The following is a 13,370-nucleotide window of genomic DNA, read 5'->3' as shown; positions in this document are numbered from 1 at the left end:
TTGCAAAGCCTGTCTAGTGCTGTAACAAATAAACTTATTATTTATTTTATAAATAAATAGAATTTACTATTTGATTCCCAAAGCATAAGATGCACGCAATAATATTCAGCTTTATTCAGTGCCACTGAAGCCTCAAGCTGAACCATCCTGTCCAGTTCTGGGTGCTGTATCTCAAAAAATTTCATGAAAGAAGCTATGAGGTAAGACTGAAGGAATCAGTTGTACTTAAGTGAGAAGAGACAGACATGGTAATAGTCCTCTGATATGTAAAAGCAGTAAAAAGAAGCAAATGCAAACTGTTTCCCCTACCCAAGTGATTTAGTTCTTTAAAGAAATTATTAGATATTGAGAATAACTGCCAAACTATATTTACAGAAATGAAATTTAAGGTTTCAAAGGAAGGGAGCTGCAGAATCTATTACAACCTATTTATTTTATTTTGAGGGGGCATCTGCCAGAAGTAATCCAGGTATACTGTTTAAGAGATGGGTGACAAGCCATACACCATCTCAAGATCTTCTTGTGCCTTATATTTCTGTAAGTTTAGATATAAAGTGTTAAGACCTCAAATGTGTTACATATGTATTTTTTAAGGCAGTATTGTCATTTATCTTAGTATTAAAATAATTCTTAGAAAAGTAGCTTAGTTTAATTTTATTCAAGCTTAAACAACAAAGAGCACGATCTTTTCATTTCATTTATACTTACTCCCTTGACTCCCTTTTTCAGCTTATCATCAATAAATAATGAGAGGTACTCTGGAGACCTAGAGTTGAGGTTGAGGAAGTACTCAAAGTCACCCGCAATAGTCTGTTTGAAGAGTCGATCATTATTGAAAGATTCTTGAAGAAAGCGGTCAAACCTACTCTTCAAATCCAGTAAACCCTTTAAAAAAAAAAAAGGCAAAAAAGTTCACTGATTGGAAGTTGTAAGCTGTAAAACAGTAATAATAGATGAAGTCAGAGAAGACCACATCTACCGTCAGAGGTTCTGCAAAACTCACTTTGCTTGGCATTGTTAAAGTATCTGAAATTTCATTTCCATTTTTAAGTATCTATAGCTGCCATAAATCTCTTAAAGAAGCAATTTTCAGATGAACTGGCTAAAACATTGGTGTCACATACTGGTGCAGTTTGCTGTAATAGGCTACTCAAAGATTAAAAAAGTTTTCTAACCACCCTTGTTAAACAGGCTGATTTACTGTGTTTTTAAATTCACAACTTTAAGTATTTGTTGTACTTGTTAAGCCTTTTCTACTTTAAATAATATTGACAAAGTCACTATCATAAATACAGGATACAGGAAAGATGAGGCTAAGCACCCATTAGCTGCAGCCCTAGAGCTACTAAACAAGTCTGAGAAGAAAACACACTGCAACAACAGACCCAACCTTATTAGATTCCCCTCCCTCCATTTCAATCCAGGGACATGTTCTGCATTATTTAGTTGCATGTTTCTTACTGATCTTTAAGAGTCACTGTGAACATACAAAAGTAAGATACAAGCATTGACTCTCCAGTTATCACAGTGTGAAGTTCACACGTCTGAACTGAACCACTTCCTCCAAGCTAAATCATCAGATTCTTATCATTTTTAGTATTTGCACCATCTTCACCCAGAGTTAAAACAACTGAGTGCAGAAGGGCAAAGCATCTTAAAATCACCTGAGCACCTCGCTAAGTATATGATATGCACAGGGTTTAGACATAACTAAGACAGCATTTGGGGGAGGGGGGAAGAAAATTTCACTAGAGAGTTAAATTTATCATGGATAACGACTGCTCACAAAAACTGTTCAGGTTAAATGATCCTAAAGTCCTCTGTTTCTTAAGAAGTTATTTATACGTGGTTACTTAAAGAAGCCATTCAAGAATTGCTCAAAGAAGTAGTAATGTTTCTTAGGAACTCACCATCTCACTTAAAGGAATGGTCTTTAGACAGGCTAATTAATGCATATTAGAAATTTTAAATTCAAAGTAAATCCCACTATCTCTCTGTTTACCAAGGTTAGCTTATGTCTCCTCTCCAGGAGTACACCATCTGAACAACCTGGTGTTAAACAGGAGAAACTGTTAGTACCTTAAATTACAATAGCATTTCAATATCCCTTCAAATTATTATAAGTAGTTGTAAATCTAATCCCCTGGCAATGCTTTGCAATCATCTCTCCAATTATGCTCAGGGTTTGGTGATGTTATGTTGCAGCAGCAGTGCTGGACTATGTTGGTTTTTTCTTGATGATATAATGTAGCTTCCTTGTCTGTCCTTTTAATGCCATTTAAGTCCTTGAAAGATTCATATTAACATGGCTGAGATGAGTGAGGTGGTTCCTCAATTCACGGGTATTTTTCCTCTTTTTCCATCCTGTCAATGGAAGTGGAGGATAAACCTGTTTGGGGGTTTACTGGCAGTCAAATGTCAATCCCTTCCTTAGGATGTTTTCATGAGATGGTTGGGGTACATACTAATGGGCTAAGAGGATGAGGTCTGCCAAAGTACATGCAGTATTGCTGTAAGTGTTCTTCAGCTTCATTTCGCTATTCGCCTTGGTAGAAGGAAACATCAATAACGTCTTTATAATTAAGTTTTCACTCTTTCTCAGTTATGATACTCCTTTAGGTGCATCAGGATTTAAAAGGAGTGAAAATTACTTCAAAGTAATCCAGACACTTATTTTCCACATAATTTGCCACTTCCCCCCTTTTTTCTTTTTTAAATCCTACCACCACAAAAACCCTAACAGTCCTTAATCATTAAACTTAATAAATTTCAAAGGGCATTCTCTCTTTTTTTTTAACAATCTTTGGAGAGGTGATTCTTGTCCAAGCTTGGTAAGACGTTTGCTTCAGCATTGCCAGAAAATTAATAATCCAATCAAAAATGTTTTTATACTCAAATGGCTTCTTCTAATAGTAACCAATTCTAACAAAGTTACTGATTTCAAACAAAACAGCAGAGATGATAGCAGACATAGAGCATTAAATGCTTCTCAAAGACTGGACACAAGGACTTCAACTACACATTTAAAAAACCCCTTGACATTTAATGAATACACATTTTCACATTAAATGTTTTTATAGCTGGAAGATGTATTACATTTCCTTAAAGGTCAGTGAACTCTAAAGATTTTATGCGCAAATTTAAAACCATCTTTTCAGAGACCGTGGGAGAGAAAAGATGACAAACACTCCTGAAGCATGTTTTGTGATCTTGATAAATTAATGGTACGTGTCACTTAGTGAGAGATGGAGAACAAGACAGAACACTCACATCTTTTAACATGCAGAAGTGTTCTGTTTCTCAGGGAGACAGAGAAAGAAGCAAGTAATGTCATGATTTATAACATATTGACCTCTCAGTCATAGTTAATCTTGCCATGAAATAATGTCATGTGATTTTTGTCCCAATAAACACTGATAGCTAACATTATATAAAATTAAACTAAATATAGAACACTATAAAGCTATTTGCTAGCAAACACACAACTCACCCGAGGCAAATATCATATAGGATAATCCAAAAAGTTCCCAGCAGTTAGATAATTAGCCTGAATATTTTGCTTAATAAAAATAGCTAACAAAAGCACAAAAACTGAGCAGGTACTTGCCAAGCAATTCAAATAAGAGTTCTAAACATGTCTGAAAATGCAGAAAATGTGTATTTTAAACAAAATTCTAAGTGTATCTTATCAGTAATAATCCCTTTTGAATCAATATTAAGGTTTACTTTATCAATCATGTAGTTAACTTCTATTCTGGGGAATGTGGGAAAGATGGAAGAAAAGAGAGTTAAAATATGTAACTACCTGAATGTAGTCAACTGGATTCTTTCCTTCTCCCTCTTCAGAAACTAGTGCTTTGCCTTGCTCTCTCAGGTAGGAGCTCATACACTCACACATTGTCTTCAGACCGTTTGGCACACGGCTAAATAACTTGTACATGCAAGCAAGGTCTGGAAACAAGAATGAGATATTATGCAGGAGACCCTCTGTTATACTTCTGTAATTCATTCATCTCATAGCAAAAGACAACAGGAAAAGTTCAGCTACTTAAGCCACAAAAAGCATCCTCTAACAGATTAGGCACTAGAATGTTATGTCCCCTCTCCTTTACCCCTGACAACATTCTGACTGCAGCAGCCACAAAATTAAACCCAAAGATTGCATTCAATTATTCTGGGTTGTCTATAGCATGGAATCTATTATGGCTGATCCCCAGGCCAGCAAAAGTTGATGCTTGCACTAAAGGACAGTGCACATAAAGCTTCAGTAAGGTTATGTTTTCCAGTGGCGCTTAAGAATTTAGCTTCCAAGACTATAATCCCCAAAGTTATAAGAAAAATCTAAGCTAAAAGCAAATAGGACAACACTAATGAGACACTCGTTTGTGTATTAAAAGCAGAAACTGGTAAAAACTGGAGTTTAATTCATATTTGTCTTAAAGTCAGCCATATAATTTTACACTACTTCGTTTCATCCATCTAAAGTAATGAGAAGTGGCTTAGGTTAAAAATGGCTATCCAAAATGTACAAGGATGGATTGCTATTTCTGTGAAATCTTATCTTCACAATGCAGTAAGTATTTCCTCTCTAGTATTTAACTAAATCAGACCAAGGCCTATAAAAGTTAAACTAATTCCTGTATCTTATTAATACCCTTCAATATCCTTGTGCCCTCAGCCTGAAGGCTATCTTAACTGGATATTAAAGAAAAAATGTTAAGTATAGTATCATCACTTTTCAATACAGTAATTCTCTCTTCTTACAGTTAAGAAATTTGTTCACTTTGTCACTCTATCACCTAGTAATTGTGAAGCTGCTTTAATGAACAAAAGCCATTAATCTAAGCAGCAAGTCTGCTCCTCATTCTCACAGCTTTAGCATGAGCACCAATTTCCAAATATAGGTACTACAATCACTCTCTTCATTACGGCTGCTTTAGAAACTTACATTCTATTTCTTTCCATAGTAACTTTCATTCAGTCATTCTGTCCCACATTAGCCTCTACTTGGGAAAACCAAATCAAGCCAAACCCTTCCATTTCAACTACTTTGATAAGCTGCTGCTTATCCTTTAAAAACAGCCAACTATTTTTCTGAAACAAAGCCCTCTCCCCAAGAATTGGTCCTGCAATACTTCTATTACGTCAGTCATTTACACGTGCACTTTTAAAATAAATGCCTGTGGGCCAAAAAACTTAGATGTATTTTGACAGCTATGTACTAGAGGAAAGAAAGTAATAAAGTGGTTCATGGAAAACAGGTAACCAAAACCACTACAATAGCTTTGTACTCTTAAGAAGAGACATTTGGCTTACCAAAAAAGTACCTGTGTCTGGTACTAAACAGAAATATGTTATATGTATGGGCTCTGTTCTAAGAGCCCTGTAAAAGCCTGCCAGACATTTGCAAAAGAGAGCCAATGGGAGTGTTTTTACAGTTACAGAGGAACATAAATGTTAAGCTTTACTTATTCTATGTTTAAAAACAATAAGCAGTATCGTAAGCATTTCTGTCTCCCATATGATGCAGTCTTACCTTCTGTCTTCCCATTTTTCAGCATATGAACTAGCCCAGAGTTCTCCATTTCCACTATAGTTTTCATATGCTTGGAAATAAGCTCCCTCTCAACAACTTTCACAATTGGTTCTTCTGTTGATTTATCCAGACAATGCATCACCCGTTCTATTTCTTCATTAATTCTAGCTTCTACTTTCTTTATATATACAGAAGCACTGTTTTCAGCTAAAAATTTCTGACTTTCCATCTGCGATTAACACAAATTAATACTTTAGACTTGTTTTAAAGGGGAAAAGGAAGCGTACTAGTTATTTCAGATCAGCATTTATAAGCAAGTTCAAATCAAACCCAGCGTGTCCAACAAATTAAATCATTATGCCCCCAAGATTTACACACATGCTAAACAAAGTTCTATTACGCTAATTGTGTTGCATACAAAATGGGGTACATGCAATATGAACATGGTATTTTTTCCATACTGAAAAACCCTTAAGCCAACCTAGTTTCCAGTTAGCAACTACAGTTTTAGCCATAAGTCCAGAGCAAACAGAAGGATAGGGACAGGAAAGAATCAAAAATTCCTTTCAAATACCAGTTTATGGCATATTTATGAGTTGTGAGGATCAACAGTTCTCATTATTCTCACTAATGACAATGCTGAGCACATTATTTCACAGCAAACTGGTTTTATCCATACTGGTCAGCACAGTCTTTTGGAGAAAACGTTGTGGGTTTTTGTTTTGTTTTTAAGCCAGAGTTGAGAAATAAAATTTAAATTAATTTTTTTTCTTAAGTAGCACCAATGAAAAACAAAATACAATGACTTAAAATAGTTGCGCAACATGTGCTTCTGATTTTCAAGAAATTTGGAGATGAAAGGATATGACTGGCAGTCCATCTTGCATAGGAACTGAGAGACTGATAAATTACCTTATCTAGATACCTTTTAATATGTTTTTACAATTCCTATAAATTTCCAACAATAGATGAGCATGATTACACCCAACAATCATTCAACTCGCTTTTTTCCTGAAACTCTCACAAGAAGACTCAGGCAATATTTAACATGTGTTATTCAGTGGCTGGTCAACAACTGGATAATCACTTAGATACACTTGATTCCTTGACTCGATTCATTTTATTGCAAAAAACAGCTCACAAATGTAGAAACTATACAGGAAGCAAAGCTTCCTCAAAGGCAGTTTGACAGGCAGTCTCTCCTCTCCATTCCCAGCCTGAAACAGTTTGAACCTTTCATGCTACTGGTATTTCAAAAGACGGTGGTGGCAAAGCGGAGATAGACTAAGTTACATGAAATAGCCCAAAGCAAGCACAAAATTAGCATGATGATTACTTTACATGTTATTGGTACCCATAGCTCAAAAGTACATTCAAATTGTGGTAATTCCGCAAAATTTGTGTTACTTTTCCCACAGAGTGAGGTGTTTTTTATTTATTTCATTTAACGGAGAGGGACATACTCATCAAATCACCTAAAGTACCACCAACTCTCAATTCCAGGCAGTTATAACAACATTCCAAATATGATACTACAACATTGCTATACCTGAAAAAATTCTGCAGACATCTCCAAAAATGGAGCTTCAAAGTCTTCTTCATAGACTGACCTTCCTTCAAGACCTAGAATCATTAACATCTGGCAAGCATTTCTTATTGCGCCTCTGCCAAAAAGTAAGTTGTTGACAGCTTGAGAAATCTACATGCTCGTAAAACAGACTACACAGCAGAATAACAATGCAGAATATAATATCAACTTAAATAAAATATAGTAATAGAAAGTCCATCCTAAATCTGTTTGATACATGACAGGTTTTCAAGAAGATTACAGAAGCAAAATTGGTTTTGTTCTGAACTAAGGTGCTGACAATATTTAATATTTTAAATACTGTGATACAGAAGCAGGTCTCAAGTTCTACTAACTCAAAAACACATTGAAAATGTATTTCAACATAAAAGAAAATAACCAAAAATACTACTTCAAAGAAAACTGCCCATATAGGTTGGAATTGACACATTCAATTCCACTGCACAGACAAAAGTTGCTGTGCGAAGTCTGGATTTTTGGTTGGTTGTTTTTTTTTAAAAAAGAACAACCACCAAACAAATAAAAAACACCAAAAAAACCCCCAAACCAAACCAAAAAAGCTCCCCCCAAAATTAAAATCTTATCAACAAGTTAAGCATTTGGTTAGACATAGAAGCACATCACTAAAATGTGAAAACAAAAGAACTGCATCCAGGAAAAAATTCCACTTTCTGGCAGTAGGGGACAATACACAGCTGTTGCCAGGGTATATTTTTCTCTTCATAAACTGCATGTTGGACAATCTTAGTCACAGAACTGCAGCCAAAGTAGCATGGAGTTTACATGTCTCCACACCCAACAGCTGCTCTGAAACTGGAGAAGCACAAGAAAACTTTCAAATCTGAAGTTACTTCAGCTTCAGTATCTGTAGCGTGTGGCCCAAAACTCCACATCTACTAAAATGGCTGGAGAACACAAGGAACAGATTTAAAAGCTCAGAGATGCAACTGAACTACCAAGAAACAGATGGATCAAAACATGAGAAAGGAAAATAGAATTAAAATAGAAAACTTCAAAAATAAGAAAAAAAAAGAACTCAAAACAGGTACAAGAAAATTAAACAACCTCTCAGTACAGAGAAAATACAGGCTAGCAAGAGGCAGAGAATTGTCAAAACTCTGCTTTATAACCAGATGCTCTGGCACAAGGCAGTAATAGAGAGATTTGACAAAAGTTTTAATAAAAACCACAACATTAAAAAAAAAAAAAAAACATTAACAAAGTTTCCTATTTACCATTATGCTAAACCTTAATGTACAAAGAAATATGTTATTCCAGATTATTTAGAAATTTTACTTGTGATCAGAAATGCAACTTTAAGAGTAATGATTAATTTGTGTATGTTCTTGATTCACTCATATAAAGTGACAGGTATTATTCACAACAAAAGACAGTCACTTACAAACATCTTACCTGTCTACAACTTCTCCTTTCCTTTCTCGTGCAATCATATCCAGCAGAGTTTGCCGCAGGTGATCTCTAATACAGCCATAGCGTACAACTTGATCTCGAAAAATAATCAAGCCCAAATTGTAGACATTCTCCACATTATTTTGTTGCACATACACACGGTCCTACAATGAAGGCATACACAGCAATAAAATTTTTAATTCAGTACACTCATGTTATTCAAAATTGCAAGAGATTGGTCATATTTCCACTGTAGAGAAATAAAAAAATTAATCCTCTCTCCTTTCCGCATAGAAAGAGTAATGAATACTCTCAAAATTCAAAATCAATCTCATTTTCTAAAACTTCATTTACACAGAAAGTCTACTTTGCTTAAGAGTGTAAGCACAGCATTTATGACTACAGCATGCCAGAACAAATTTACAGCCTTGCCACTTCTTAGTTTGGGGGCAGGGGAATCTCCTAATACTGACAAAATTAATGGCATAATCTGAAAGAGGTTTTACTTATCTACTCAAACGCCTTCCATTCACTCTTTGTTCTTTAAGAAAAATTAATTTTTCCCCAACTCCCATGCACCTTCCTACCATTGCTTTTAGTCAGACAGTTCCCCCTCAATACTGAGTGTAATTTCCTGAAATAGCATCATTAGAAAAACAGAATAAAAATTAAAGCCCAAATTAGAATAGTTATCATCAAAACATTTATGGATTGGTACTGAAAAATTGTACCCGGGACTTCTGTTGAGTGCTCCCCCCGCAATTCACTTTCATGCAATTTAAGCAAATATCTTGAAACCTTGTTACGTTCCATTAAAATCACACACATACACACCCCCCAAAAAAGAAAAGAGGAAGAGAAGAAAGAATAATTTCAGAATAATTTCCAGCAGTGTTGTACGAGGTAAGACCAAAACCCTACCACACAAACCCAGCACCCTAAACTTGAAAAATATTACAAAATTATAAATTTATACAAACTCTGCAATTAGAAAAAAATCAAAAGGAAGCAGACACCACACCCTTTAGCATTTTAGCAGCTGAAATTACATGGCGAAAGTATTCAGATACTGGTTATAAGCCAGATTGCCACTTGATGACCAGAGGAAAACAAAACATCAGGTTCCACAATTCAAGCATGATTTCCCACCCACTCCTTTCAGACAGTCGGTACTTAATTTAAATGAAAAACAAGGTCAGATATGCCTACCCTGTGGCTCATGAAGCAAGCTCAGCTCTGCCTCAAAGCAAAAACTTTACTCATTAGTCTCATGAAGACAGTTTAGTGACACATGGTGGTCTAGAACTTTGAAATACATTACTCTTTTTTTTTTGTTATTTAGAAACAGGATTATTTCATTCCCTTATTTACATACATCAGGAACAGAAATAAATGTGATTCTGAAGTAATACAAGCTTAAAATACACTTTCAAAGAGATGAAAGAGAAAATTAAAAATTAGTGTCTAATATACTATATATAACTTGAGGAGAAAAGAATATATATATTATTTCCAAAGAATATTCAAGCCTCTGAAGCACAGGCAGCAGGGTATCGAAATGGATTAAAGCCATGGTCATGACTCATCTGCATCGCTTCTGTTGTGGCATTGCTAAACAATGCAATTAAGAAATGCAATAGTAACTGCACTAGAAACTCTTCTCAGTGTAACAGCAATGCCTCTTTAGTAAGCCAGACCACTCTACCCAAATAAATGATGAGGAGTGGCAGCATTACTGTTTCTGATACTGCCAATTTGCTTACCCTTGGTAACAGATCACTTTTACTGTTTACTGGAAGCAATCCCAGACAAAAAAAAAAAAAAAAAAAAAAAAAAATCTTAGAGACAGGAAGCCCCATTTGGGAACAGGTTTGACTGACAAGGCTACATGCTACTGAACAGCAATCACTTCCCAGAGGGAGAAGCAGCAGGTGCTTAAAGGTAAGAGTAACTCTCAGGAGACAAGGGTGGAGTTTCAGACAGCAATTATTCATAAACTACAATGCTGCTTACACTACAGAATAATTCTGATCTCAACTAAAGCAAGTTACTTTCAGTAAAGTATCACCAGATGCATTTGCCTATCTCTGCATGGATGCGCTACCTGGATGACGTAGCCTGCAGACACTGTTGTGTATATATATAGCAAGTGTCTTTGATTCTAATTCCAAAAATAAAAACACTTCTCCCTACTACCCTGTGCGTAAGCCATGAACAGTGAAAGTCAAATGCCCCGAGGTCAAAACTCACATAGCCAATCTGTCAGTGCTGGCCTAAATCAAGACACCAGATTTGTGCGCTGCACAGTCGAGAAGGGAATGTTCTGCTCCCTGCAAGACACACAGCTGCATTTGCAAGAGTAATTGTTCGCTTCTGACACTGGCACTACCCATGTGTCTATAATGCAGCCAGAGCACAACTGCTACGCTTGCATACCTGAAATTGCTTTAAATTTATCAATTACAAGGAGTAAAGAAGGGACACCACAAAATCCAGTGGAGCCCAGTTTCCATAACGCTTTCCAAGAATACTCACACTCACATAGCTGGAAGAGAAGACTGAACAACTGCACCTCCACTGCTACTGTTACAGTAGCTAAATAAAAACTATTGTAGGTATGCTTACCTCCGCTGCCATCATAAGTGAGACTGAATTTCAGACATGCCCAAATGCAGTACGTTACTTCACTACTTCAACATGTCTTAGTACATGACTTGACTTAGTGAAGACACTACTTAGGACATGACTTCATTGCTTTGGTACCTCACTGCTTGCTGCGGACAGTGCCATGAATTTCTAGAGAATATTACATCTATTCTGGCACTGATTACTGTAACCTAAACATGTAAAACAAAAGGAGAGCTAGTGCACATATACTACAAAATACAGTGGAACTATGTAAACTTGAAATTCAGTTGTGGAAACTGGAATCTCTCAAGGAAGTTATTTACCTTTATTGTGCAATTCCAGGTTGCAAAACCTCACACTAGAACTACATCATACAAGAGACACGAAACCAAGCAGACTTCTACCAGACAGCAACCACAAAACAAGAGACAAGGTAATACACTTTTTAAAAAAATGCAACTATAAGGCAAGCTTTACAAGTGTCTTGTGGCAGGGGTTCTGCACGTAAAATGAAATCCGGTCATAAACCTCAAACAGCAAGTATTCTAGTCATTAAACACTGTAACAACGCACAAACTCCATTGTACAAAATAAATCTTTTTTAGAAGGGTATAAAATTAAACAGAGGAAAGAGGTTAACATGGTTGGAGAAGTGTTTGTTTTGACCTAGATCGTATGGGAGCCAATGGGTGAAAATAAGCGGGAAAACAAACAGATATAGTTTAGTTTAAGATGAACAATCACTGGGCTGAAGCAAGAATTTAAGAAAGTAACACCAGAATTGATGTTAAATGTTTTACTTTCACTGACATCAGACTGTATCTTGTTGTGTACCAACAGGGTACATTTCCTGAAACTGACGGGTAATTGGGATGACCTACAAACTAAGAGGAGAAGGATAGGGCTATCCTTTATTTATAAACATTATAATTGCATATGCTTCTCCTGGTGGAACACAAGCATATCAATTAACCTGGTGACTGAGTTTATACAGTTGTCCTGGTTTCAGCTGGAATAAAGTTAATTTTCTTCACAGTAGCTAGTGTAATGCTGTGTTTTGGATTTATGATGGGAATAATGTTGATAACACACTGATGTTTTAGTTGTTGCTGAACAGTGCTTACACTAACTCAAGGACACTCCAGCTTCTCATACTGCCCTGCTGGGGGACGTTGGGGGTGCACAAGAAGCTGGGAGGGGACACAGCTGGCCCAAATGATCCAAAGGGGTATTCCATACCACATGGTGTCATGCCCAGTATATAAACTGGGGGAAACTGGCCAGGGGCAATGCTGAGTAAGTACCAAATTAGTCCCACAACCAATAATTTTATCATACTATAAACCAGAGTTACATAGTACAGCAAAGCAATAACCTTAATCCAGTTCCCAGGGATGATAAGCAGCAACACAGGGAATATATACGACAAGTAAGGTGTTACGTAACACTAAGAACAAGCACAACAACTCCAAGAGCCCATGAATCAACACTGTGACCAGCGACTATTAAACTAACGTAATGAATACTTATAACAAATTTGTTTTAACATGCCCTGGTCAGATCTGTTATTATCTCAACCTTTCATGCCCCATGTTGGGTACCAAAAAGGACTGTTGTGGTTTAACCCCAGCCAGCAAGTACAGCACCACAGAACTCCTCACTCACTCCCCCCTACCCCAGTGGGATACCAAAGAGAATTAGGGTTCAAAAAGTAAAACTCATTGTTGGAGACAGACAGCTTAATAGGAGAGAAAAGGAAGGGAAAATAATAATAATAATAAAAAAAAAATAATAACAGAATACAAAAAACAATTGATACACGATACAATTGCTCACCACCCGTGGACCAATGCCCGAGCCACAGTGCCCCCAGGCCAACTCCCCCCAGTTTAGGTACTGGGCATGACACCACAAGGTATGAAATACCCCTCTGGGTCGTTTGGGCCAGCTGTCCTGGCTGTGTTCCCTCCCAGCTTCTTGTGCACCCCCAGCGTCCCCCAGCCGGGCAGTATGAGAAGCTGGAAAGTCCTTGAGTTAGTATACTCGGCTTGGCAACAACTAAAACATCAGTGTGTTATCAATATTATTCTTATCCTAAATCCAAAACACAGCGCTACATCAGCTACTGTGAAGAAAATTAACTTTATTGCAGCCAAAATCAGGACAACAGGGTTTGGTTTTTTCAAGATAAACTATTTTCTGTGTAAA

At 36.5% G+C, this 13,370-nt stretch overlaps 1 protein-coding gene across 1 annotated transcript in view; it reads right to left on the bottom strand.

Moving 5' to 3' along the window:
- Window positions 1-13,370, bottom strand: part of CUL3 (cullin 3) — a 59,389-nt gene that overhangs the window by 16,434 nt on the left and 29,585 nt on the right. Inside the window, exons 4-8 of the mRNA XM_042796556.1 lie at window positions 8,538-8,698; window positions 7,086-7,200; window positions 5,537-5,765; window positions 3,806-3,951; window positions 709-885 (exon numbers count right to left, since the gene is read on the bottom strand). Of these exons, the coding sequence (XP_042652490.1) occupies window positions 709-885; window positions 3,806-3,951; window positions 5,537-5,765; window positions 7,086-7,200; window positions 8,538-8,698 (828 nt within the window). The remainder of the gene's footprint in view (window positions 1-708; window positions 886-3,805; window positions 3,952-5,536; window positions 5,766-7,085; window positions 7,201-8,537; window positions 8,699-13,370) is intronic.

This window comes from Tyto alba, unplaced genomic scaffold (assembly GCF_018691265.1).
Source record: "Tyto alba isolate M040663 unplaced genomic scaffold, T.alba_DEE_v4.0 Super-Scaffold_10, whole genome shotgun sequence".
Classification (NCBI taxonomy): domain Eukaryota; kingdom Metazoa; phylum Chordata; class Aves; order Strigiformes; family Tytonidae; genus Tyto; species Tyto alba.
The sequence above is the reverse complement of the archived record's forward strand: the minus strand, read 5'-3'. Positions and strand labels throughout refer to the sequence as shown.